This window comes from Orcinus orca, chromosome 2 (genome assembly GCF_937001465.1).
Source record: "Orcinus orca chromosome 2, mOrcOrc1.1, whole genome shotgun sequence".
NCBI classification, from domain to species: Eukaryota; Metazoa; Chordata; class Mammalia; order Artiodactyla; family Delphinidae; genus Orcinus; species Orcinus orca.
The window spans coordinates 92,431,985-92,457,119 of NC_064560.1; the positions used below are offsets into that span (position 1 = coordinate 92,431,985).

The following is a 25,135-nucleotide window of genomic DNA, read 5'->3' on the forward strand; positions in this document are numbered from 1 at the left end:
GGCCTTGTTATAAAGCAAAAGAGTGGCACTGGCTACAGAGACAGGGGACCTGTATTCAAATCCTGGCCCTGCCGCCTGCTCTACGTGCAGCCTTCAGCAAGTCCCTTCACTTCTGTAGTCTGTGGTCGGCGTATCAGTAAAGGAGTGATAACAATCCCAGCTCTCGCAACCTCACCAGATGGAGACCAGGATCAATCGAATGAACTGTGGGCATTTAAATAGCACACACGTTACAGGATCACAAAAAATGATTCTTTCACGGGTTGCCCTCTAAGACAGGCAGTTCACAGCACCAGACACCCACTCCCTCACTCCCCACTGCTGCTCAGACACCACGCTCCAGGCCACAACTGCTGCTCCAGAGCGGCTGCACTGCCTCTGTGACTGTCCTTGTATCTGATTTCTAGTCACATGGCAAGCCAGCCTCCTTTTTTGCAGACTTATATAACGCCACTTTCCTCCCTCCCTGGATGTGGCTCCTGCTTCCGCCACCTGCCCCAGGGAACTTCGCTGCCTGGGAGGCTGCAGAGATCCATGCGGGTGGGGGCCAGAGTGCAGCAGAGGGAAACCCTCAGGGGGGGTCTCCCTGCTTCGACCACATCCATCCTGGAAGGCAGATGCACACACAGGGCCCCTCCTGGTGACCCTGAAGGCCTGACAAGAAGTTGCTTGGAGACCTGGGCACTCCACTCCACTCCAGAGCGTGTGGCCAGAGCAGCCAGGCCAGGACATGCTCCTTCCCGGCAGCCCTGGCCAAGTCGGGCTCTTCTCTATGGGCAGAAAAGAGGTCAGATAAGGCCAGAGAGATTGTTTCCTCCAACTGTCAGCCTCCTGCATTTGCTTCCCACAGTCACCGCCTCTCCTTCCTCTGCTCCCATGCCCAGCAACTCCTCCCCTAGCCTGTCTTGCACAGTGACCGGCACTCCTCCCGTGGGACAGCCCCCCACACAGAGCCTGCCTCGCAGTACAGTCCAGGCCCCTCGGCCTGCCCTTCCAAGCCCGCTGTCCTGCTCACTTCTGCAACTTCTTGCTGCAGCACGTCTCCACCTTCCCCAGGCTGGGGCTCGCCTGCCTCTCTGTGCCGGTCCCCACCCCTAAAACCTCCTCCTTTCCCACCCACCCGTTCACCTCTACATCCAGGCGCCTGGTTCTTTTGAGTGCCCTTCCCAGCATGGAATACTGCCCTGCTTTGGAGCCCTGAGAGGTTTAATCGGGCTCTTCCTGCCACATCTTCCCTAGCAGCAACCTCAAACATTGTTCACATCACAGGCGCAAGCCCTCTCTACTCCCCGAGGCCTCTTCAGGCCTTGGGTCCTCTTTCTGACCCTCCAATACTAGGAGAGTGAGGCTGGGAGGAGCCCCAGCGTGTGGTGGGACACTCTGTATTCCGCAGCAAGCACCCACCGCTCTCTGAGCTCCCAGGCTGACAAGCTTCCCTAGGAAACCTACAAGATGCTAAGGTCTGAGACCCAGATCCTGCCCTGGCTCTGCAGCAATGAAGATGGATAAACCCTCCTTCTTCAAAAATGATTAAGGAGGTGTTATGAAAAAACTAAGTGGAAGAAAGTATTTTCTTCTCTGATATTTTCTACACCAGAAATAACCACTATTCAAAGCCTCCTGATATTTCCCCCATGAGCACATGATATTAACTTGATGTCTGAGCATTTTCTTTCTTTTTTAAATTTATTTATTTATTTATTTTTGGCTGTGTTGGGTCTTTGTTGCTGCGCATGGGCTTTCTCTAGTTGGGGCGAGCGGGGACTGCTCTTTGTCGCGGTGCACGGGCTTCTCATTGCGGTGGCTTCTCTTGTTGCGGAGCACGGGCTCCAGGCGCGTGGGCTTCAGTAGTTGTGGCTCACGGGCTCTAGAGTGCAGCCTCAGTAGTGGCACACGGGCTTAGTTGCTCCACGGCATGTGGGATCTTCCCGGACCAGGGCTCGAACCCGTGTCCTCTGCACTGGCAGGCGGATTCTTAACCACTGAGCCACCAGGGAAGTCCCAACTTCTAAGCATTTTCTACTCCTCTTTGGATTAAAGAACTCAGCGGGGTCACCTGTTTATTCTATAAACACTAGTAAAGTGCCTGCACTGAGCTATGAGGAAAAAGGACAGGTCCCTGCCCCTGTCCAGGCTGCCACCACCAGGGGAGACAGAACTCAACAAATTAGAAGCCAGCCAACCTCGGAACACACCACAACAGCTCTGGTTCACTGAGCACCTACTATGCCAGGCCTTTTAAATATATTGTCTTCTTTAATCCTCACAACAATGGTGTGAAGTAAGCATTATTAACCCCTGCGCACAGACGAGAAACACTGAGGCCCAGAGTCTGGGAGTTATCTGTCAAAGTTACAAAGTAAGGTAATGGCAGAGGCCAGAGTAGAAGCCATAGATTGTTTATCCAGAGGCTAGCTAATCTGGGTCTAAACAACAGAGCAAATGGCAAACCACAGTGGGTTGTACTCCAAAGTTTCAGAAAAGCCATTACTAAGTTGTGGGTGAAGGTGGTCAGAAGGCACAAACCTCCAGTTATAAGATGAATAAGCCCTAGAGACACAATGCACAGCATGGTGACTACAGTTAACAATACTGTATTGTATATTTGAAAGTTGCTAAGAGAGTATATCTTAAAAGTTCTCATCACAAGAAAAAAAATTGTAACTATGTAAGGTGATGGATGTTAACTAGACTTCTTGTGGCCAATCACTTCACAATATACACGTATATCAAACCATTATGTTCTATATCTGAAACTAATACAACGTTATATGTCAATTTTTTAAAAAGTTGTGGTTGGGAAGCAGGCGGGGGGGTCACTCACATTACCAATGAAACAAGCTTTATCTGGGAATAGGAGCTGACTCGGGGTAGGCTGAAATCCTTCAAATCTGGTTGTGAGAGAAAATAATTCTGAGCTCCAGTTTAGTGAGCAAAGCGCTTCCTTCTCAGCTCCAGCTCATTATCCTCCTCCTTGACAAGTTTAACTGCAAGAGACGTGCTGACAGCAGGAACTAGAGGCTGTTTCCCACCTCCTGATTAACAAGTGAGTTCAAACAGTGAGCCTTCGGAGCACGTGTGCCAGGTCCTAACAAGCAGCTATTTTTATCTCTCCACTTTCAAGAGTTTTGCAACCACGTCCAGCAACTGCATTTCAATTTCTGCTTCCCTCCCAAGATTCAGTAGGTTTTTTTTGTTCTTTCTTTTTAATTTTTTATTTTTGGCTGCGTTGGGTCTTTGTTGCTGCGTGTGGGCTTTCTCTAGTTGTGGCGAGTGGGGGCTGGTCTGTGTTGCGGTGCGCGGGCTTCTCATTGCGGTGGCTTCTCTTGTTGCAGTGCGTGGGCTCTAGGGTGCACAGGCTTCAGTAGTTGTGGCATGTGGGCTCAGTAGTTGTGGCTCACGGGCTCTAGAGCACAGGCTCAGTAGTTGTGGTGCACAGGCTTAGATGCTCCGAGACATGTGGGACCTTCCCGGACCAGGGATCGAACCCGTGTCCCCTGCATTGGCAGGCGGATTCTTAACCACTGTGCCACCAAGGAAGTCCCTGATTCATTAGTTGTGAAATGCTTTCATTGTCTACCTTTGTGCACCCCGTCTGCAAATGCAGTGCTCACCCCTGACCCAAAAGGCACACAAATGCTGACCATTAAACAAGAGATGATGTTGCAAGAGTTCAGGATTTGGTTTTCATCAGCACAAAGTTGAAATCAGGTAGTAACAACAGCTACAGCAAAAGGTATAGGGGTTACAATAAAGGGAGAAGGAGAGAAGGGAGAGAGAAAGAGAAAAGGGGGGCTTCCCTGGTGGCGCAGTGGTTGGGAGTCCTGCTGCCAATGCAGGGGACACAGGTTCGTGCCCCGGTCCGGGAGGATCCCACGTGCCACGGAGCGGCTGGACCCGTGGGCCGTGGCCGCTGGGCCTGCGCTCTGCAACGGGAGGGGCTGCAGCGGTGAGAGGCCCGCTTACTGCAAAAAAAAAAAAATTAAAAGAAAAAGAAAAGGGAAAAGGGGGCAGTAAAGGCAAGAGTTTATGGATCCTGGATTCCCTGATCTCTCATTTCTAATGAACCCATACTAATGCATGGCAGAGCAGCCCTATATTATAGATATGGAAATTAAGGCTCAAGTAGAAGCCACTTGCCAAAGACCACAGAGTAACCTTCCCATTAAAAGAACATGCCTTAGAGCAGTACACTTCCCCTTCTAGACTATGTGGGCGACTTCAGGAGACAAGCAGATATTCAGTCTATCACAAAGCCAATCAACCACCTGTGGGCAGAAAAACAGCACTGGCTAACTTGGATGCTTGTCATCTGTACTTCAAGAAAGAGAAATTAGCTAAAAACCTGCTTTGACCTGCTGAAAGCTAATTTTGCTCAGCAGGAGGAGAGGAAATTTTTAAAAAAGATGGAAAAAGGAACGGTAGAGGTAGGTCGGAGATCTGTTCATTTTTAAATGGAAAAGTGGGAGAGAATTTCTAATAATATCACCATAGTTATGGTGACCCAAGCTGCACCAAAGTAAGGCATTGCCATTTGTGCCTGGGTCAGGGTCAGCATGATTCACCCGTGAAGTCAAGGTCACTCACCAGTCGTTCCTAGCTTAGCTTGAGACAGGCCCTAAAGGAAATGCCTAGGAAGTCATTCGCTCTTGCCAGGTAAGGACAAATGTAAGCTAAGTGGAGCGGGAACATCCTGTGTAACCTACTGAGAAGGACCCTCCCCACCACATATGATAACTGGGAGAAGTGCTCCTCCCTGACTCCAACCAGCTGCTCCAGGTGGAGCGTGACAATCGGAACCCTGTCTCCTGACGCAGGCTGGGCCACTCCCAATTCCCCCATCCCCTGGCATGGTGATCTGGCGGGTCTGGGTATGTGACCAGCATTAGTCCAATTAGAGCCCTTCCTTAGGATTTTCTAACAGAAGCTGGGAAAAGATCTTGCCTCCCTGATAATGAGACTAAAGCCAGAGGCAGTGGTTCCCATGTGGTAGAGACGGCTGGCCTGAGAGAATAAAGCCAACATCAGAAGAGAAACAAATGAGAGAGAATTAGCAGGTTTCAGGACATTCCCCCCACCCCCACCCCCGCCCACCCCCGGGGATGCCGAAATCTGCAGATGCTCAAATTCCTTATATAAAATGATGCCGTATTTGCACATAACCTATGCATGTCCTCTTGAATGCTTTAAATCATCTCTAGATTACTTACAATACCCAATACAATGTAAATAGTTATAAATACAAAGTAAATGCTATGTAAATGAAGTTTTGCCTTTTGGAACTTTCTGGAATTATTTTTTCCCAAATATTTTCGATCTGCAGGTTGGTTGAATCCAAGGATGCAGGTATAGAGAACCGACTGCACACCATAATTGAAGTATAGCAGCTAATGGCATTTGAGTGCTTGGACCCAGTTTTCCCTAAGGCCAGGCTGCATTCTTATTCTTCCTGAGGTTTGGTGAGCTAAGCCAAAAGACAAAAACAAAAAACCTCTTTTATTGTTTGAGCTAATTTGTGTTCACCAACAACCAAGAACCCTAACAGCCACTGATTCTTACCATCAACTGGCATCAAAAATTACATTAAGTAGGTACACAGTGTGGTGTGGAAATGGTAGCACCAACTCTGCGGTTAGGCAGATTGGGATTTGAATCCTAGCTCTACCAGCACGAGCTGTGTGACCCTGCAGGAGGCCAAATTACAGAGCCTCCTGAAGCCTGTTTCCTTGGCTGTCAGGTGGGAACAGTAATTCCTACTTGATGGTAGGTACTAAGGGCTCAGTAAATAAGAGGAACTACATATGAGATACACAGCATGTAGAGTTCAATGTCTCTGAAGCTTGGGGGAAAAATAAGAGCTAACATTTGTTTGAGAAAAAACACAAGCAACAGAGAGAATCAGGTCCTGCTGGGTGGGGTTCTACCTATGTGGGTCCTCCCCAAGCCCCCACCCCACCCCGTCAGTGCCAAGAGGATCCATGCTGTTCCCCAATAGTCTCTGAATCATTCACTCTTGCTAGTCTCTAATGCAGATGCCTTCTGTATTCATATTTATTCTACCATCCTTCTAGTCTTTTTTGTTTGTTGGAGGGGAGGGGGGAAAAAGGGTTACCTCAAAAGTAACCCCTTAATTACCTCCCTTCACCTACAGGAGGCAGCTCCACCAACTATTTGCTCCAGGTACGTTTTGCTAGAATACTCAGGGACTTGGGCCTGGGCTGTGTCTGGGATGGATGTGATGCGCACTGGGAGCTGCGGTGGGGGTGGGAGCCCTTCCTCCTGCCCCTGGACAAAGCAGAGAAAGCCAAGCTTCAGAGCATGGAGGACAAGGCAGCCCAACACAGAGACAGGTGGCCTGGGATCCCAGTGGCCTTCCATCCCTGCCCCGTCCCTTCCTGAGCACTGGCAACATCTGGCCCTTGGGCTGCCCAAGGGCCCCCAGATCCTTATAAGGAAGTCCTCTGTCCTGTTTACACTGACTCAAGTTGGTTTCTGTTACTTGTAACAAAGAATCCTCACCCAGAGGCTTCCACCTCCTCCGGGAAGCCTCGCCTGACCCCTCTACACCCACAAGGCTCCCTTCTCCCTGGAGCTCTTTCTTACCATGTATGTCACTTATCATGTCAGTAGGTTTGCCACCTTCTTTTAGTCACATTTTTTCCTCTTAAAAAATCCAAACATTCACAAAAGTAGAGAGAGTGTAACCATGTACCCAACATCAGCTTCAACAATTATCTACGCATTGCCAGTCTTGTTTCAATCAAAACCCTCAGTTTTTCCTTCGTGGGGTGAGAGGGAACAAATATTTTAAGGCAAATTCCAGACCTTATGTCAATTCATTCATAAATTTTGTTTGTTTGTTTGTTTGTTTGTTTGTTTTTGTGGTACGCGGGCCTCTCACTGTTGTGGCCTCTCCCGTTGCGGAGCACAGGCTCCGGACGCGCAGGCTCAGCTCCGGACGCGCATGGCTCACGGGCCCAGCCGCTCCGCGGCATGTGGGATCTTCCCGGACCGGGGCACAAACCCGTGTCCCCTGCATCGGCAGGCGGACTCTCAACCACTGCGCCACCAGGGAAGCCCCTCAATGTGCTTTTAAATGCCACAAACTTGACTCTGTTACACACACATGGTCCACGAGTTTCCTCTTCATCTGGTCCTGAGGACAGTTCCAGGAGATGGAGAAGGAAGCAAGATTACCACTAAATGAATGAAGGTAAGGCTCAGAAGTGATGAGGGACTCCGACAGGATCACTCAGGGAGCCAATGGCCAAGCCTGAGGGAAACTTCCATGAGGTTCTGTCCGCAGCCAGGACGCTAAAGGGAAAGGGAAGTAGTGGCTCTGAGGCCACTTGGCGGGTAGCAGCTTTCTGAGGACTCACTGCCTGCCACTACCAGCCAATGACAGCACCATGCACACTTCACAAGGCGGCAGGCACCTCCAACAATAAATTTTGAAACATGTTGTTTCCAAATGGAAAAAGCAAATCCCACCATGTTTGTTTCTAATTAACTCGGTGCTGTTAAGCCTAATGCTGGTTCCCACCCTCAAGCTGAGACGCTCCAATAGACTATGTTGTCACTCTGTAGCGTTGGGCATGGTGAGCTGGGCTCCGCCTTGCTAGGGCAGTGGTTAACAAAATCTGCCCCTTCTTTGGTCACCAGGTCACCAGACTTCCAAGTCAAACCGGCTCTCCTGGGCCCACAGTCCTCCTCAGGAAGTTATCTGTAACTAGGGAGAGTGGCAGTACCCCCAGCCCCGAGTTTCCCTTAGAAATGAGGCTTTGTGATGTGAGAAGGAACAGGACACAGCTCTGCCGGGATCACCTCTCAGCCTAGGGTAGCAGGTCTTTCCTAGAGCGAAGAGGCACAGCCTTAGGCCTTGGGTCCCTTCCACCACCCGCCTTGGGGAGGGCCACGGGGCAAACCTTGTGGCTTCCTTCCCTTGCCTTCCCCATCCGTCCATACCAGCACCTGGCCTCTGCTCTCAGGGGCTTTGCAGGATAATCTCTCCCAACCTGTGTCCTCTTCACCCTCCACTCGGTGACTAACCCTGACTCAGACCCACGTTCTTTCTTCCGGAACCATGTCAATAGCCACCTAACTGACCTCTCTCCCCTCACCTTAGCTGCAGCAGCCAGAGGCCTCCTCCTCCAAGGACAGCTTGCCTCCCGCCTCCCTTCCCTGTGCAGGAGTGCCCCTCAGCTCCCCACTGTCCAGGCTAAAATCCAGTCCCTGCGCATGGCGGGGAAGACCCTCCTCAATCGCTTCAACTAATTCTCACTTAACTCCCACCAATTGCCACCAGGAATCCTTTGTTCTAAACACCCCAAACGACCTGCTATTTCCTGCAAGGACATATATCTATGTTTCCCTGCCTGTGTGTCATCATGACTCATGTGTTTCCCTCTACCTGGAATTCCTTTCACTGACACTGTCACTTGCGTAACTTCTCCCTATGCTTCAGAGCTCAGCCCAAATACCACCTCCTCCACGATGCTTCCCGAAAGGGATCTGAGGAAGCGCTTTCCCTCCTCCAGCGTCCCATCTGCCTCACTTGAGATGCTAAGAAACAAACTTGTCTGGAGGCATAATCCATTGCTGTGGGTCTAGCACTGAGGTAATTCTAGAGAACATGACTCACATTTTTTTTTTTGCAGTACGCGGGCCTCTCACTGTTGTGGCCTCTCCCGTTGCGGAGCACAGGCTCCGGAAGCGCAGGCTCAGCGGCCATGGCTCACGGGCCCAGCCGCTCCGCGGCATGTGGGATCTTCCTGGACCAGGGCACGAACCCGTGTCCCCTGCATCGGCAGGCAGACTCTCAACCACTGCGCCACCAGGGAAGCCCCATGACTCACATTTCTAACCAGAGACCACATACTGGATTCCAGCTATCAGTCAGCCACTCTCTGTTTCTCTCCATCTGTAAGGTGGGGCAGTCTAGACAGAGTCCAAACAAATCTGTTCTCCCTGTAAATTCACTGCCCCCTTGAGGCTGTCACCACATGGCTGGGGGATGAGAGTGGCGGGCAAAGGAAGCAGACGTGTAGCCAAGGCCACCCGCTGGACACCACGGGCAACCTATGGGTTGAGGCTCAGATGACACTCCCCTGCCACACACGGGCAGGGACTGTGCTCAGGACAGAGCCCTGTGCGCAGCCTCAGGGGCCACCCTGACTTTCCTCAGGGAACCCTGGCTGGCAGGACGCCAGGAAAGCTCTGGCAGGGAGGACAGTGCCTTGCAAGGGTCACTGAAGCAGCCACTCAGAAACTCATTACGTGCGCGTCTGCCACCAACAGCTTGTAAAACAACAAAACAAAAACAAACTTGGGCCACTTCAAATCTTGCCTATCGGCGCCAATGGCAAGTCTGAATGAAGGGAGAAGACGACTTTAGAGGTTGAAATCCTGACTGTTGTGAGGACCCTGTTCCTCTGGAGGCTGTTGCTGGGGTCCCTCGAAGTGCCTTGGAGACTCCCAGCTATCCCCAGGCCTAGGATCCAAAAACACTCTCATAGTCTCTGCAGAGGGCTTAAATCTCATCCTGACCTGAGAGCTCCCTGTTTTCACAAAACTCTTCATCCCGGGCAATTAGGAACTCTTTTGGAGGGTCCTCGGAGCTGGAAGGCCCCGAGGTACAAACGACTCTAGCTCTGCAGAGAACCATTGCAGCTTGCTCCAATCACAGTCTGGCTGGGCGTCCCCTCAGGCCAGCTTTCTCGGTACACTGCAGCCCAGGCCACTAATTCAGTGCTGGGCATAAAGATCAGGGAGATTACACACTGCTTCATCTGACAGAAGTCAGAGAAAAATAAGCTGAGACTTAATTTAACATTGTTCTCAGCATTTACTGCTCTTCATCTGCCAGCAACTCCAAGGCAGAAATTATTCACCAGCTAAGTTGTATGAACTCTGCATTAATCTAAATCACGTAATGCTTCTTCAGGGTCTTAATCAAAACAAGATTTTTTGTTTGTTTATTTATTTATTTTGGCTGCACCGAGTCTTAGTTGCGGCACCTGGGATCTTTCAGTTGCGGCATGAGGGAATCTTTTTTAGTTGCGGCACGTGGACTCTTAATTGTGGCACGTGGACTTCTTAGTTGCAACATGCAGGCTTCTTAGTTGGGGCATGAGGACTGTTAGTTGCGGCAATGCAAACTGTTAGTTGCAGCATGCATGCGGGATCTAGTTCCCTGACCAGGGATCAAACCCGGGCCCCCTGCATTGGGACCATGGCGTCTTACCCACTGGAGCACGAGGGAAGTCCCAAAACAAGATCTTGATAATAACAGGGGGCTGAGAAGCATGGTGGGCTGGCAATGCAAATCACTGCTTTACACGGCATGAAGCACAGCTGCATCTGAGCCCCCCCATACACACCTTAACTCATAGCCTAACTGCTTAGGTCAGCTCTGGTTGAACTAGACCTCTGACCTCCTGCCACAGTTAAGTGGAAAGACTACACAGAAACCTTTGGAGCTAAGCCCTCTCAGAGCTCCAGGATCGGGGAAATACCCTCTCTCCTATCCATGTCATACACCGTTTTCATGAAGCACCTCAAGTTAATCAACTCACAGCTGACTTTTGTGCTTAAATTCTAAAGCTTTCTCAGTTGGGGGATTCTTCTTCCCCTTAACTCAGTGGTCAGGAAGCTTTTTCTGTAAAAGGACCAGAGAGCAAATATTTTAAGGCTCTGAGGGCCACACAATCTCTTTCACAAGCAATTATTCAACTCTGCCATTACAGCACAAAAGCAGCCGCAGACAACACTTAAAATAAGCCTGGCTGTGTTCCAAATAAAACGTCTTGATGGACACTGAAATTTGAATTTCACATAATTATCATGTGTCACAAAATTCTGAAAAACAAATCTTAGCTTGCAGGCCATACAAAAATAGCCAGCAGGCTGTGCGCTGCCCATTTTGCCCACCCCTGCTTTTAATGCTTAATTATTGTTTTGATCCTGTGTTAGCAGTTTTCTATCTTTCTGACCCAATGCTTAATATTATCTATAGTGGGACAACTTTTTTCACCGTAATTTGCTTGCTTTCAGAATCTGTTCCTCCCATCGTCTAGTTATAGAACTCCTCTTTTTCGTTTGGGATATGCTCCTCCACAATAGCGAGTGTTCCTGCTAGGGTGCCAATGAAGGGACCCCATCAATCCTGCCCCAGAGGTGGTTTCGTAACTCAGGATGGCCCACCACACTACTCTAGTCCCCTGGACACAACAAATGGTCCAGGACCGGGCAGAGTCTCCAAGCAGAGCCAACGAGTGATTCAAGCGCTGACCTAGATGCTGAGGAGGCTGGGCGGAGCTTTCTCTGGGATACGGAGCACTAAGGACTAGAAGTATCGGGCTAGTGAGGTCCGTGCTGCCCCCAGTGGAGAGAATCTGACTGAAAAGGAAGCCCACCTAAGGAGGAGTAAAGCCAAGAGGTGACCAGAGTCCTGAGGCTATCATTTCAACCCCATATTCATCCTTGCCTTTGGACCTCCTGGTAACTCAAGCCAATGCACTCCCTCTTTTGATTAAGTAATCTTGAGTTAGGTGCCTGACACAGCCAAAGAATCCTGACTAATTATATCACATCAGATTCTATTTGACAGTTGGCAGCATGGCGATTCATGCACAGAACAATGACACTGGCTGCGCTCCACCACGCATTAGAATCACTTACAGATATGTCTCTTTTCCCCTGTTAGACTCTAAGCCCCCAGAGGACACAAGTCATTTATGAGCCATCTTTATGCCCTCTGCGGTGATTCACCCAGTACCTTGCACTTGGTAGGTGTTCAGTGAATATTTTACAATACGAATTAACTTTTCTTTGATGGGGGAAACGTCTACGAGAAGGGCAAGTAAACACAGAGGAACATGTGTGTGTACCTACCCACGACTATCCACCAGAATGTCACCCAGAGATTTCAGAGAAAACGTACACTCCCAGAGGGACCACAGATCTAATCCCCACCTCCCGACCAACAGCCCATAAGCCACGCACACCAGGCTGAGCCGCACAGATGGCTGTGCCCTTCGTACACCCGGAGGAAACAGAATACAATGTCCGCATGACACCAAGGCAGATCACAGTGGACCGCTTCACCGTGGATGAAATCCAGAATAGCTGGCCACAACTTCAGACACGGGGAATACTGCCTCTACTTGTCCTGCCCAAGAAGTCCTGTTCCGTGATCGCAGAGACCAAGCACTTCAGGAACCAGAGTGAGAACCTCCTGATCTCCGGGTTCCCGTACAGCATGGACACATCAGAAACATAGGAAAGGCAGCCACAGGCACACTCACAGCAGTGCAGCTCACTAGCACCAGGACATGCTCACCTGGTCGGAGAAAGGAAACTGAAAAACTTTCAAGAGGCTACGACCTAGCTGGAAAAACAGGACCTAAACGGTACCCGAAAACAGTTGTTCACCCCCCAAATACCATTATTGTACTTCCTCTCACTTAAAAAGTAATCTGTAAGTGCAGGTATGCCTAATTTTGTATCACTGACATATTCCCACCCCCTAAAAAAAAAAGTTTGAATCAAACTGATATAATTTGCTTGCCTTCTTGAAGAGTCTGTGAGAAATGGGATTTGAAAAATCCTCTAGTGAATGTCTTGAAAAAGCAAACAAGTGCCCCTAGGGCAACTTGTGCTAAAAGTTACTTTTGTACATTAGTTTTACTTAGAACAGGGCACACCTAGACATCACTTTCAACCTAATAATTTAAAATCCTGTCACCTTTGCCCACGGATGTGCCAACCCGTACCCACACTCAGTAGGAAGGGATGGTCGCTTGATACTTGCATGACTGTCGTGGGAGCGTACGCTTAGGGGCAGTCACAGTGGCCCCCTGTGGGAGGTGACTCAGCCTGCAGCCCCCACCCAGTGAGGCGAAGAAGGGCCCGCTGGCCCAGCAGCAGCATCCCTGCGGGAGCTGTGGACTCGGGCAGCTGCTTTTCTGCCTGAGTGACCCAGCCACCCAAACCAGAGCAGCCCTCCCTGGTCCCTATCCCAACACAGTCTGGGGGTTCAGCTTTTCAAAGGCTTCTCTATACTTTTCCAGGCTCCTTCCAGTGAATATGTTTTGAGAAGCCTAAACCAAGTTAGGCTGGTTTCTGTTGCTGGCAATCATAAAAACCTACTGATTCATCTGCTAAGCAGCAGCTAACATATATTAAGTGTCTACCATGTGTCAAGCACTATTCTAAGTGCTTTGCAGGCATTATCTCAATCCTCACAACCTTTAAGTAGGCTCTATTTTCTCCACTTTTCTGAGGTTTGGAGAAGTTAAATTACTTGCCCAAGGTTACACAGTAAGTAGCACAGTCAGCATTAGACCCCTGAACTTCTATCACTGTGACAGAGTGAAAAAACTGCCCACAATATTTTGTAGCTCCTCCCAACAAGAGATAAAGTGCATCCCTCTACTTTCTGAATCTTGGCTTGGCCACGTGACTTGCTTTAGCCAATAAGACATTACAAAAAAACCTGACACAAGCACATGCTTAAATGGTGCTTGAGTATTGGGGTTACCAATACTTGCTACTGAAACCCTAAGACCGTCATGGGAAGAAGCCAAGGGTTTAGCCTCCCAGAGGATGACTGAAAACATGGGGAAGAAGGCCCTGCCATCCCACAGAACTGTACAAGGTAATAAGCTGTTGTTGTTTTAAAACTACTAAGTGTTGGTGTGGTTTATTACACAGCAAAAACTAACTGAAATAATCACTGAGCTATCCCCACCAAGTCAGTATCAACAAGTAAAGAATTTTAAAAAACATGAGGCAGAGAAAAAGCCTCTTTATTCTTCCCCTTTTTTCCTCAAGGACAGAATGAGAAGAAACGGAGTTTAAATTTCATCAGGAAAGAATATATTTAGAGCAGAGGAGGAACTTACTGGCAGTGAGAAAGCCTAAAGACAGAGGCAGAGAGTCTCTCTCTCTCATCCTCACCCTAACTCAGCTTCCAGGAATCGTTCACTCATTGTGCTTCTGGCTAAGGAATCGAGTTGTGTAAGAGTACCATTTCCAGGCCAGGCCTTCCAGTGAATTCTTTCAGGATTCTTTCTGGAGAAGACCCACAAACAGCAGGAGGCTGAAAAGCTGAGCGGCCAGGCCAGGGCTGCCTGCACACACACTGCTCACTGGAGCAGAAGTCCTTCTAGCGACTCCCCCTTCTCAGCTGGGCAGGGAGTGAACCCTCCACCAAGACATCTGTCCAGAGACCCATCTGGCTCACAAAGCAGCTCTGCATGCCAAACAGCAATAACTGGTGGAGCCAGAAAAGAAATTCCTGGGAGAGTGGGAGCAGCAGCACCAGGCGGAAGGGGAAAGCAAGCTGGTTATTCCAGGAATGAGCTGAAACCTTCCTCTCTTTGCAACGAAAATAAAGTGAGCCCTCCATCAGCAACGCAGAGCATGGCACATACTAGGCACATGGTAGAGAAAAAACCAGGACTAGATTCATGACTGGGTTAAAAGCAGAAGACGTGGGTTCCTAGCCCAGCTTCACTGTTGATTCCTGTGTGTTCTGGCACAAGTCAGTCACACACCCACCCATTTAACAGACCCTTCAGGAGGAGCTAGTCTGCTATCATGTTGGGGACTAGGGATACAAAGATGAATTCGACGTGTTCCCTGATTTGAAGAAATTCACAGACTAGCGAGAGAGACATATAAACTCTCTGAGCTTTGGTTTCTACATCTATAAAACAGGAAAAACACCTATTTCAGAAGGTTCTTTGGAATAATAAGTGAGATAAGTTGCATAAAGCACCTAATACAGCACTTGGCACATAACAGGTCCTCAGTAAACCATGATCATTATTTTTTACAAGAAAGGGATGGACACTGTGTCGAAGGAATACAGAGGCAGAACACTTAATCCACTTAGGGAAGGGGCTGGTTCATGGGAAAGCTTCTTGTAAGAAGAGATGTTTGAGCTAAACAGGAACATTATTACAATTAGCTATCATTCATTAACGACTTTGACTAATTTTCACGACTATATAATTTGCAATTATCGCTCTTTGGCATGAATTATCCTCATTTTACAGATGAATAAATAACTCAGAGAGTTTATACGCCCTATCTGTAAGGGAGTTAGGATTTCAACTTTAACTGGCTGACTCCCAAGCCTCCGTGCCATAATACTTAAAAAAGGATTAGCATATAGAATGGATAAACAACAAAGTCCTACTGTATAGCACAGGGAACTACATTCAATATCCTGTGATAAACCATAATGGAAAAGAATATGAAAAAAAAGAATGCATATATACGTATAACTGAATCACTTTGTTGTGTAGCAGAAATTAACACAACATTGTAAATCAACTATACTTCAATAAAAAAAACATAGACATGAAATATTGACATAGACATGAAATAAAAAAATAAAACATAGACATGAAATAAAAAATAAAACATAGACATGAAATAAAAAAAAGGATGAGCAGACTTAGTCTAACAAAGTTATGAGTGTGAGGGGGTGGGGTGGGGATTAGAAAATCAGCATTGCCAGGAAAGGCAATAATAGGAGCAAAGGTGCAGCTCAAAAAAGGAATTCAATCTCACTGGATCTCAGTTTCCTCACAATTTATATAAAGGAATAAGAAGGGCAATTAGCATTTGTTAGGCCCTTCTATATGCAAAACACCTTGCCAGATGCTTTCCATATGTAATTTCATTAATCCTCACAGCAACCTAGGAGCAGACAAGAGGATTCCATTTTATAGATGGAATGGAATGGAACACCTTTACTCCACCAGATCCTTCTACAACACTGACCTCATGGGTCCCTCTAAGTGAGATTACACTTATTATTCGCAGCCCCAGAACACAGCCCCACGCTCAAGAAATGTTGATTCCTCCTCTCCTCTCAGCTACTCCTATTTCCTAGAAATTGACACACTAAAATATTCTAACATAAAACACAGAGGTCTTTAAAAAAACACAGATTAAGGTCCATAAACTGCTGGAAAACTGCTCCCCGCCTCAAGCCATACCATACCTCCTACTGACACTTTCTTAATTGTCAGTGGAAAGAAGACAAAATGTAGCCAGTGCAGTTAGAAAACAGAAGGCTTTCTACAGTTTTGCATTTTAAGTGTATAGTTTGATGCATTTTGAAAAAACGTATACACCTGTGAACCCACCACCAAATCAAAATTTAATATTTTGATTACTCCAGAGTGTTCTGTCATGCCGCTTTGAAGTTTACCCTCACTCCAGCCCCTCAGATCCCCAGGCAACCACTGATCTACTTTATTACTGCGTTACTGTGGATTAAATCTGACAGTTCTAGTAGAATCACGCAGTGTGGACTATTTTCTATAAGGCTTCTTTCACTCAGCATAATGTTTTTGAGATTTGTCCAAGTTGTGTGTATCAACAATTTGTTCATTTTTATTGTTGAGCTGTATTCCACTGTTTGAATATATTAAAATTTGTTTACTTGCTCAGCTGGTGAAATATTTTGGTTGTTTCTAGTTTGGCGCTATCATGAATAAAGATGCTTATGACATTTGTGCACAAGTCTTTGTGCGGACAAATGTTTTCATTTTTCTTAGGTCAATACTGAGAAATGGAGTTGGTGGGTTGTACGGTTTAATTTTAAAAGAAACTACCAAACTGTTTTCCAAAGTGACTGTCCCTTTCCCTGGCTGTGTTTAAGAATCTCTCTTTATCACTGATTTTCAACAACTTGACTTCTCTTTTTTTTTTTTTTTTTTTGCTTCTTTACAGCTTTATTGGTGTATAATTTTCATACAATAAACTCCATATACTTGAAGTGTATCACTTGATGAGGACATATATGACCATGCCCACAATCAAGATTATAAACATATCTATCACCCCCCAGTTTCCTCATGCTCCTTTGCAATTCTTCCCTTCCTCCCCTTCCTTCATTCTCCAGGCAACCACTGATTTGTATTTTGTCATTACAGATTAGTCTGCAATTTCTAGAATTATGTAAATAGATTCACACAGTATTTGACACAGTTCTTTGTCTCTTTCATGCAGCATCACTCTTTTAAGATTCATCCATACTGCTGCAAGTTATCAATGGTTTATTCTTTTTATTGCTAAGCAGTATACTATTGTATGGATATACCACAATTTGTTTATGCATTCAACTGTTGATGGACATTTGGGCTGTGTCTAGTTTTCGGCGATTACAAATAAAACTACTATGAACATTCCGGTACAAGGGCCTGATTGGACCTATGCTTTCTTTTCTTTAGGGAAAATCCTAGGAGTGAAATGGTTGAATGTATCATAGATACATGCTTAACATTTTATGAAACTGATAAGCTGTTTTCCAGCACAACTGCACCGTTTCACATTCCTATCAGCAGCGACTGAGAGTTCCTGTGGTTCCATGTCCTCAATAACAGAGTTACTCTCTACAGACACTCTAGTGGGTGTGTAGCAGTAACTCATTGTGGCTTTAACTTACATTTCCCTAATGATGTTGAATATCTTCTCATGTGCTTATTTGCCATTCGCATACCTTTTTTAGTAAAGTGTCTGTTCAAATCTTTTACCCGTTTTTTTTCAGAAGTCACAACTAGTTCTGACACTTTATTGTTCCAAGGATATCACAGTTTATTTTTTCTTCAGCTATTGTTGACATATAACATTATGATAGTTTGAGCTGTGCATCATAAGGATTCGTTATTTGTATATATTGTGAAATAATCACCACAATAAGTCTAAATGAGATCTGTCACCACATATAAGTAAATTTTTTTTTCTTTCATGAGAATTTTTAAGGTGGACTCTCTTACCAACTTTAACGTATTCGATATAGTATTATTATCTATGGTCAGCATGTTGTTTCTGACATCTCATGACTTATTTATAGCTGAAAGTTTGTACCTTTTCACCTTCAGGCATTTCACCCCAAACACCTCCTGCCTCTGGCATCCGCCAGTCTGTTCTATGAGCTGGGATTTTTCTTTTTTAAAAGATTCCACATGGGGCTTCCCTAGTGGCGCAGTGGTTGAGAGTCCGCCTGCCGACACAGGGGACACAGGTTCGTGCCCCGGTCCGGGAAGATCCCACATGCCGCGGAGCGGCTGGGCCCATGAGCCATGGCCGCTGGGCCTGCGCGTCCGGAGCCTGTGTTCCGCAACGGGAGAGGCCGCAACAGGTGAGAGGCCCGTGTAATGCAAAAAAGAAAAAGATTCCACATGTAAGGGAGATCATGCAGTATTTGTCTTTCTCTGTCTGAGTTATTTCACTTAGCATAATGCCCTCAAGGTCCTTTCATGTTATCACATGGCAAGATTTCATTTTTTATTTGGCTGAATAATATTCCATTGTGTATCTGTATCACAGTTTCTTTATCCAGTCATCTGTCATTGGACAATGGGCTGTTTCCCTATCTTGGCTATTGTAAATAGTACTGCCGTGAGCATAGGGGTGCATATATCTTTTCAAATTAGTGTCTTCCTTTTCTTCAGAAGTGGGATATACCCCAATACCAGAAGTGGGATTGCTGGGCCATATGGTAGTTCCACTCTTAATTTTCTGAGGAAATGCTATACTCTTTTCCATAGTGACTACACCAATTTCCATTCCCACCAACACTTCACAAGGGTTCCCTTTTCTCAACATCCTCTCCAACATTTGTTATTTCTTGTCTTTTTTTTTTGAATTTTATTTTATTTATTTTTTATACAGCAGGCTCTTATTTGTTATCTATTTTATTAGTGTATACATGTCAATCCCAATCTCCCAATTCATCACACCACCACAACCCCCGCCACTTTCCCCCCTTGGTGTCTCTATTTCTGTGTCTCTACATCTGTGTCTCTATTTCTGCCCTGCAAACTAGTTCATCTGTACCATTTTTCTAGGTTCCACATATATGCGTTAATATACGATATTTGTTTTTCTCTTTCTGACTTACTTCACTCTGTATGACAGTCTCTAGATCCATCCACATCTCTACAAATGACCCAATTTTGTTCCTTTTTATGGCTGAGTAATATTCCATTATATATATGTACCACATCTTCTTTATCCATTCCTCTGTCGATGGACATTGAGGTTGCTTCCATGACCTGGCTACTGTAAATAGTGCTGCAGTGAACATTGGGGTGCATGTATCTTTTTGAATTATGGTTTTCTCAGGGTGTATGCCCAGTAGTGGGATTGCTGGGTCATATGGTAATTCTATTTTTAGTTTTTTAAGGAACCTCCATACTGTTCTCCAGGTTTCTTTTGATTTCCATTTGCATGGAATATCTTTTTCCATCCCCTCACTTTCTGTCTGTATGTGTCCCTTGGTCTGAAGTGGGTCTCTTGTAGACAGCATATATATTTTTACCCATTTTTAAAAAATTGCATTGTTTATCTTTTTATTATTAGGTTGTCAGAGGTCTTTATATATTCTAGATAAAGTCCTTTGATGGATATATGTTTTGCCTATATTTTCTCTTAGTCCATGGCTTGCCTTTTCACTTTTGTCACAGTGTCTTTGGAAAAGCAAATGTTATTAATTTAGATGAAGCTCAGTTTATTGGTTTTTCCTTTATAGTTTGTGCTTTTTTTTAAAACTTCATTGGTTGTTTTTTAAAATTAATTTATTTTTATTTATTTTTGGCTGCATTGGGTCTTTGTTGCTGCAGGCGGGCTTTCTCTAGTTGCAGCGAGTGGGGGCTACTCTTCATTGCGGTGGCTTCTCTTGTTGCGGAGCACCGGCTCCAGAGCGCAGGCTCAGTAGTTGTGGTGCACGGGCTTAGTTGCTCCCCAGCATGTGGGACCTTCCAGGACCAGGGCTCGAACCCGTGTCCCCTGCACTGGCCGGCGGATTCTTAACCGCTGCGCCACCAGGGAAGTCCTATAGTTTGTGCTTTTTATGTCCCATTTTAAAACTCTTTGCTAAAACACAGTCACTAAGATAGTCTCCTATGTTTTCTTTTAGAAGTTTTAGAAGTTGATCCACTGAGAGTTAATTTTTGTATATAGAGTGAGGTAATGGTAGAGATTCATTTTTGTGCATATGGATATCCAATTGTTCAGCATCATCTGTTGAATAGATTCTTCTTCCCCTATTGAACTACTTTGGAATCTTTGCCAAAACTCAATTGACTCTTTATGTATGTGTCTGTTTCTGAACTCTTCATTATGTTCTATTTGATCTATTATGCTTAGCTTCACACCAATGCAACACTCTATTGATTACTGTAGCTTTCTAATAAACCTTGAAGTCAGGTAGTCTAAGTCCCCCAACTTCGTTTTTCCTTTTTAAAGTTGTTTGGTCTATTCTAGGTTCTTTGCATTTCCCTATAAACTTTAGACAAAATTTGTCAACTCTACAAAGGCTACTGGGATTTTCAGTGGGATGGCTTTGAATCTACAGATCAAAGAAAGCAAAACTGACATCTTAAGAATACTGATGGTGGTTGTGGTTGCATAACAATGTGAATGCACTTAATGCCACTGAACTGTATATTTTATTTCTTTTTTTTAAATTTTACTTGAACTGTACATTTTTAAATGGTTAAAATGATAAATTTTATGTTATGTATATTTTACAAGTTTAAAAATTTAATTAAAAAAACAATACCTATTCTAAAATTTAGAATGTATTACCTAATATATAGTGGCTCATAAGCTGGCCAGTCAATTTCACCAGTCCACTCCTCTCTTCCTCCACCATCCCTCCCTAGACCTGTCACTATTAGCACACTGTAGCTAAAGGGACATGGCCGAGAGCACTGTGTTTTTCCATCTGTCTTTCCTTTGGCTTCTTCATCTTTTTAAAAAAAATAAACTTTATTGAGGTATAACTTATATACTGTAAAATGCAACCACTTTAGCAGAAAGTTTGACTTTTGATAAACGCATATACCCACGTATCTACCACCACAATCTAGATATAACATTTCATCACCCCAGAAAGTTCCGTCATGCCTCACTGATGTTAATCTCTCCCTAAACCCTCAGGTAACCACTGATCTACTTTCTGTCCCTATAGATCTGTGTTGTTTTCTCTATAATTTTATATACATAGAAACAGTTTGTACTGTTTTGGGTCAGGCTTCTTTCATCCAGCAGAAGTGTTTTTGATATTCATCAAAACTACATGTGTCAATAGCCTGTTATTTTTATTGCTGAATAATACTCTCTTGTATGGATATATTGTAATTTTTTATCTCTTTGCCTGCTGAAGAACATTTTAGTTATTTCTACTATGAATATAGCTGCTTTAAGCATGTGTATACGAGTCTGTATGGACATATGTTTTCATGTATCTTGAATAAATATCTAAGAGTGGTATGGTTATATGATAAGTGTATGTGTACCTTTATTAAAAGAACCCAGAGTTTCTTTTAGAGTCCAACTCATAACCAGTTAGTCATGGCTTTGGGCCTACGCACAGTCTAGTCCAGTGGGCAGCCAGGGACACTGGGGGTTAGGTAACTAAGTTCTAGCTGGGCATCTGGTCTGTGCATATTGGGTGACTAGGTCTGTCACAGCCTCGGGTAAGAGGTATACCACATACTAAAAAGAGGATGGTTCTTGCTGCTCCAGATATCAAACTAAATAGCCAAAGAGTGGTAGTAAAAATCAAAAATACTAGCAAATGGCTTTTATACCAAAACAAAACACAGAAGAGGCTGCAACAACTTTTAGACTTCAGCAAAAATCCAAAACGTAACAACTAGCAAATAAATTCTTACCTCTGTGCATAATCTTGTGCTTCTCCCTCAGGTATGTCAGGCCTTTTATTACCTAGGGGAAAGGAAATGTAAAAAGATGGAAACTGAAATAGTGGTGTTTAGAAAATACTCAACCTTTCTATTTTAAAATGATCTAGGAAATATTTCATCTAACATCACAAATTTGCCTTCTTCCCTTATTTTTCTTCTCTCTTTTGATTTTTTAACCTGTCTTATCAAGAAACCATCTTTTTACATGATATACAGAGTATGATTTTTAAGCAAAATTGATTATTGCAAGTTTAGACAACTGTAAAAAAAAAACACTTTGCTTGAATTCATTTATTTCCAAATCTGCAATCTAAAAAAGAGGCTTTCTGATGCCACAAACGGGAATTCTTTTGGATACCCTGTCCTATTTTTGAAGACAGAAATACAGAAATCTACTTTGCTAGTTTTAGCGAGAAACAGCGGGGGGTGGGGGAGAGATTGTATCTAGAATCTAGATAGAGAAAATTCTGGTGAAAAACCTAACATTTCTTACAAACCTTCCCTTTGTTGACTTCCTACCTTCCTCCTTGTCCCTTTCCTACCAACTCAACTTATCAGTGAGGGAACCTGGAAGAAAAACTTCTCAATATACTCACAGCAATGCTAACTTTTCCTAAAATTTGTTCAGGAATTCTTCCAGCTTTCTTCAGGACTTGATCCAAGGAACCCCCATCCTAAAAACAAGAATACCAGCCCATTTAGTGACAATGTTTCTAACTATTCTTTCAAGTGTTAAACTTCAGCAGGAAAGTAAATCTCACACATGACAAAATCTTCCTATAAGAGCACCCTTCAGTTTGTTCCAGATATCAAGTAAGACATGAATGCAAAACATTGTGGGAGCTGCCAAACAACTAACAACTCAAATCCTATGAATAATCATTAAATAAATTACTAATTTAGTGGTCAAAAATTACTAATTCAATGGTCAAATTACTAATTCTACTGAACTGACAGAACAGAGTAGCAGTTAGGAGTGCAGGCTCTAGTGGCAAACTGTCTAAATTTGCATCCCAACTCTTTCTATCTAGTGGACATTGAACAAGTTACTCCACTTGTAAAATGTGGATGATAATAATTATAAGGCTATTATTATTCATAGGGCTATTATAAGTATTAAACAAGCTCATATATATATAAAGCCCTTAGAACAGTGTCTAGCCCATAGTAAGTGCTCAATAAATGTTTGCCAGTTTGTCACCATTGTGTAAGTCACAACTTGCATTTGGCATTATCCTAACAAATTATATTTAATAAAATCCAAAGCAAAATGTCATAGAAAGCAATCATTCATTCCACAAATCCTACAAGATGCCATGCACTGTGTTAGGTTCTATGGGGAATAAAGATACAAAAAAGACCTAGCTCTTGTCCTCAATAAATTTACAAACTAGTAGGAGAAATATACGACTTAATAAAATATAACAAAACAGAATAAATGTATAGTAAAAGTGCTACACACACACTCAGAAGAAGGGAGAATTCTGCCTTCACTTAGAAGATAGCATTTGAGATGAAATCTTACTCAAAGAATGAGCATGATTTCCATACCTGGAAAAGGAGAGGGGCAAGGGGACAACAGAACAGAGCGGAAGCACGCTCCTAACCACTGGAGTGCCAGGGAATTCCCAAGAACAGGGTATCTCAACAAGATCAAAAGCAGAGAAGCATTAAATTGCTTAGTACTCCTGGGATGACATGCGGTTCATTCACTGTAGGCGTATGAAGAAATGCAGGGATGGATCAGGCTGGAAATGGCCATCTGTGGCCAGATCATGGAGCCCCACCAAGGAACTAAGACCTGACTTTACGGAGGCAGAAGGAAAGGTACCCAAACCACAGCAGCTGAGAGAAAGAGACGGGGCAATTAGCAAGCAGCTGATCAGGCGGAGATGACATGAGCAGGACCCAGGGCAGAGGCGGTGGAAAGGGAGTACGCAAGAGGGGATACACATGTGGAGTGAAGCTGGCTTCTGTAGGGCTCGCATACAAGGGCCTTCCCATCCGTGGAGGCTACATTTTAACCTGAGATCTTGAAAAAATGCTCACTCAAGGAACCCTCATGTGTTGAGACAGAAATATGTTCCTGCCGCTATGGCTTCGGGTATAGCCAATTATCAGTCACAATATAAAATTACCCTAGAAGTAGAGATAATTCCTACAAACTCAGATTGATTTTCTAAAGTACACTGTCTACACTAGGCAGCTACCATCATCAACTATCATCTCTTAATCACCTCTGTGTAAGGCAGAGGGATACATGAGGGACTAGGAATGGGAAAAACTATAAGTACAGGAAAAAATACCCTCTGCCTGGGGAGACAGAACATATTCATAAAGAGGCAAGGCACCTTAAATCCTCCTCTGAACAAGGCAGGGAACAAACAGTTGAATGAAGAGAACACACACTGCTAAAGGTGCCCAGAGGAGGAAGCGATTCCTGGACAAAGCGGCCAAGGGAAGGGCTCACGACAAGAGTGACACACGGAAGCTGAGCCTTGGAGGTGGGCAAGATCTGGGTAGGAGAGGCAGAGAGGTGTTCCCACTGACATCCTGCCTCCAAAACCACCCAGCCTTTAAGATGCAGCCATGCAATGTAAGGTCACAGAACAATGCATAACATAATAAAGAAAAGAAGGACAGAGAATAATCCCATTTTTATAAAAATAAAAAAGTGTGCATATACTCACACAAAACCAGAATGTCAAAAATGTTACCAAAATATGCCAGTCTAGATAGTAAGATTATCAGGGGTCTTTGTTGTGCGATAGTTTCTTCTTTGTGCTTTTCTATGGCTTATACATTTTCTACAATAAATAAATGTCTTACCTTTTAAAATTACTGACCTCATTTATGAAAGTGGAGAATTAAATCTATAAATCAATTAACAGATACTTACTGAGCGCCCATTTTGTACAAAGGCATCATTAGGTAGCTACAACACTACCTAAAGGAGGTGAGAAAATAGGTAAGACTCGTTCAGGGATACAGAGCTCTCAGGAAATGTTACCTAAAACAATGCTAAAAATAGATTATCAACTTAAAAGTTCTATGCTTATAAAAAGGATAGTTTGGACCAATGACTTTCTATCACAGATCAACTCTGGATCATGGATGCTGATAGAAAAAGAAAACAGTACAGGTGTATACTCAAATGCACACTAACACCCCTGAATACGTTAAACTTCTCATCATAATAAACTCCCTAGCACAACTACCTAATGGTGGGTCAGACCACCAAGGAGCACAGGAGAGGATTTCAAACTTCAACCTAAGATTCAAATGGGCCATAATCTCCACACGGATATGAGCATGGAATTATAAATCTAGAGTCAAAGAGAACTCCTCTGTAAACACACATTTTCCAAGAGCCCTTGGAAGAGCCCTAATCCAGGCGGTGA

The 25,135-nt window shown here is 44.6% G+C and overlaps 1 protein-coding gene across 1 annotated transcript in view; it reads right to left on the reverse strand.

The window, feature by feature from the left end:
- MAP2K1 (mitogen-activated protein kinase kinase 1) overlaps positions 1-25,135 on the reverse strand; it is a 79,477-nt gene that overhangs the window by 13,400 nt on the left and 40,942 nt on the right. The window contains exons 4-5 of the mRNA XM_004276218.3: positions 22,331-22,408; positions 21,705-21,756 (exon numbers count right to left, since the gene is read on the reverse strand). Of these exons, the coding sequence (XP_004276266.1) occupies positions 21,705-21,756; positions 22,331-22,408 (130 nt within the window). The remainder of the gene's footprint in view (positions 1-21,704; positions 21,757-22,330; positions 22,409-25,135) is intronic.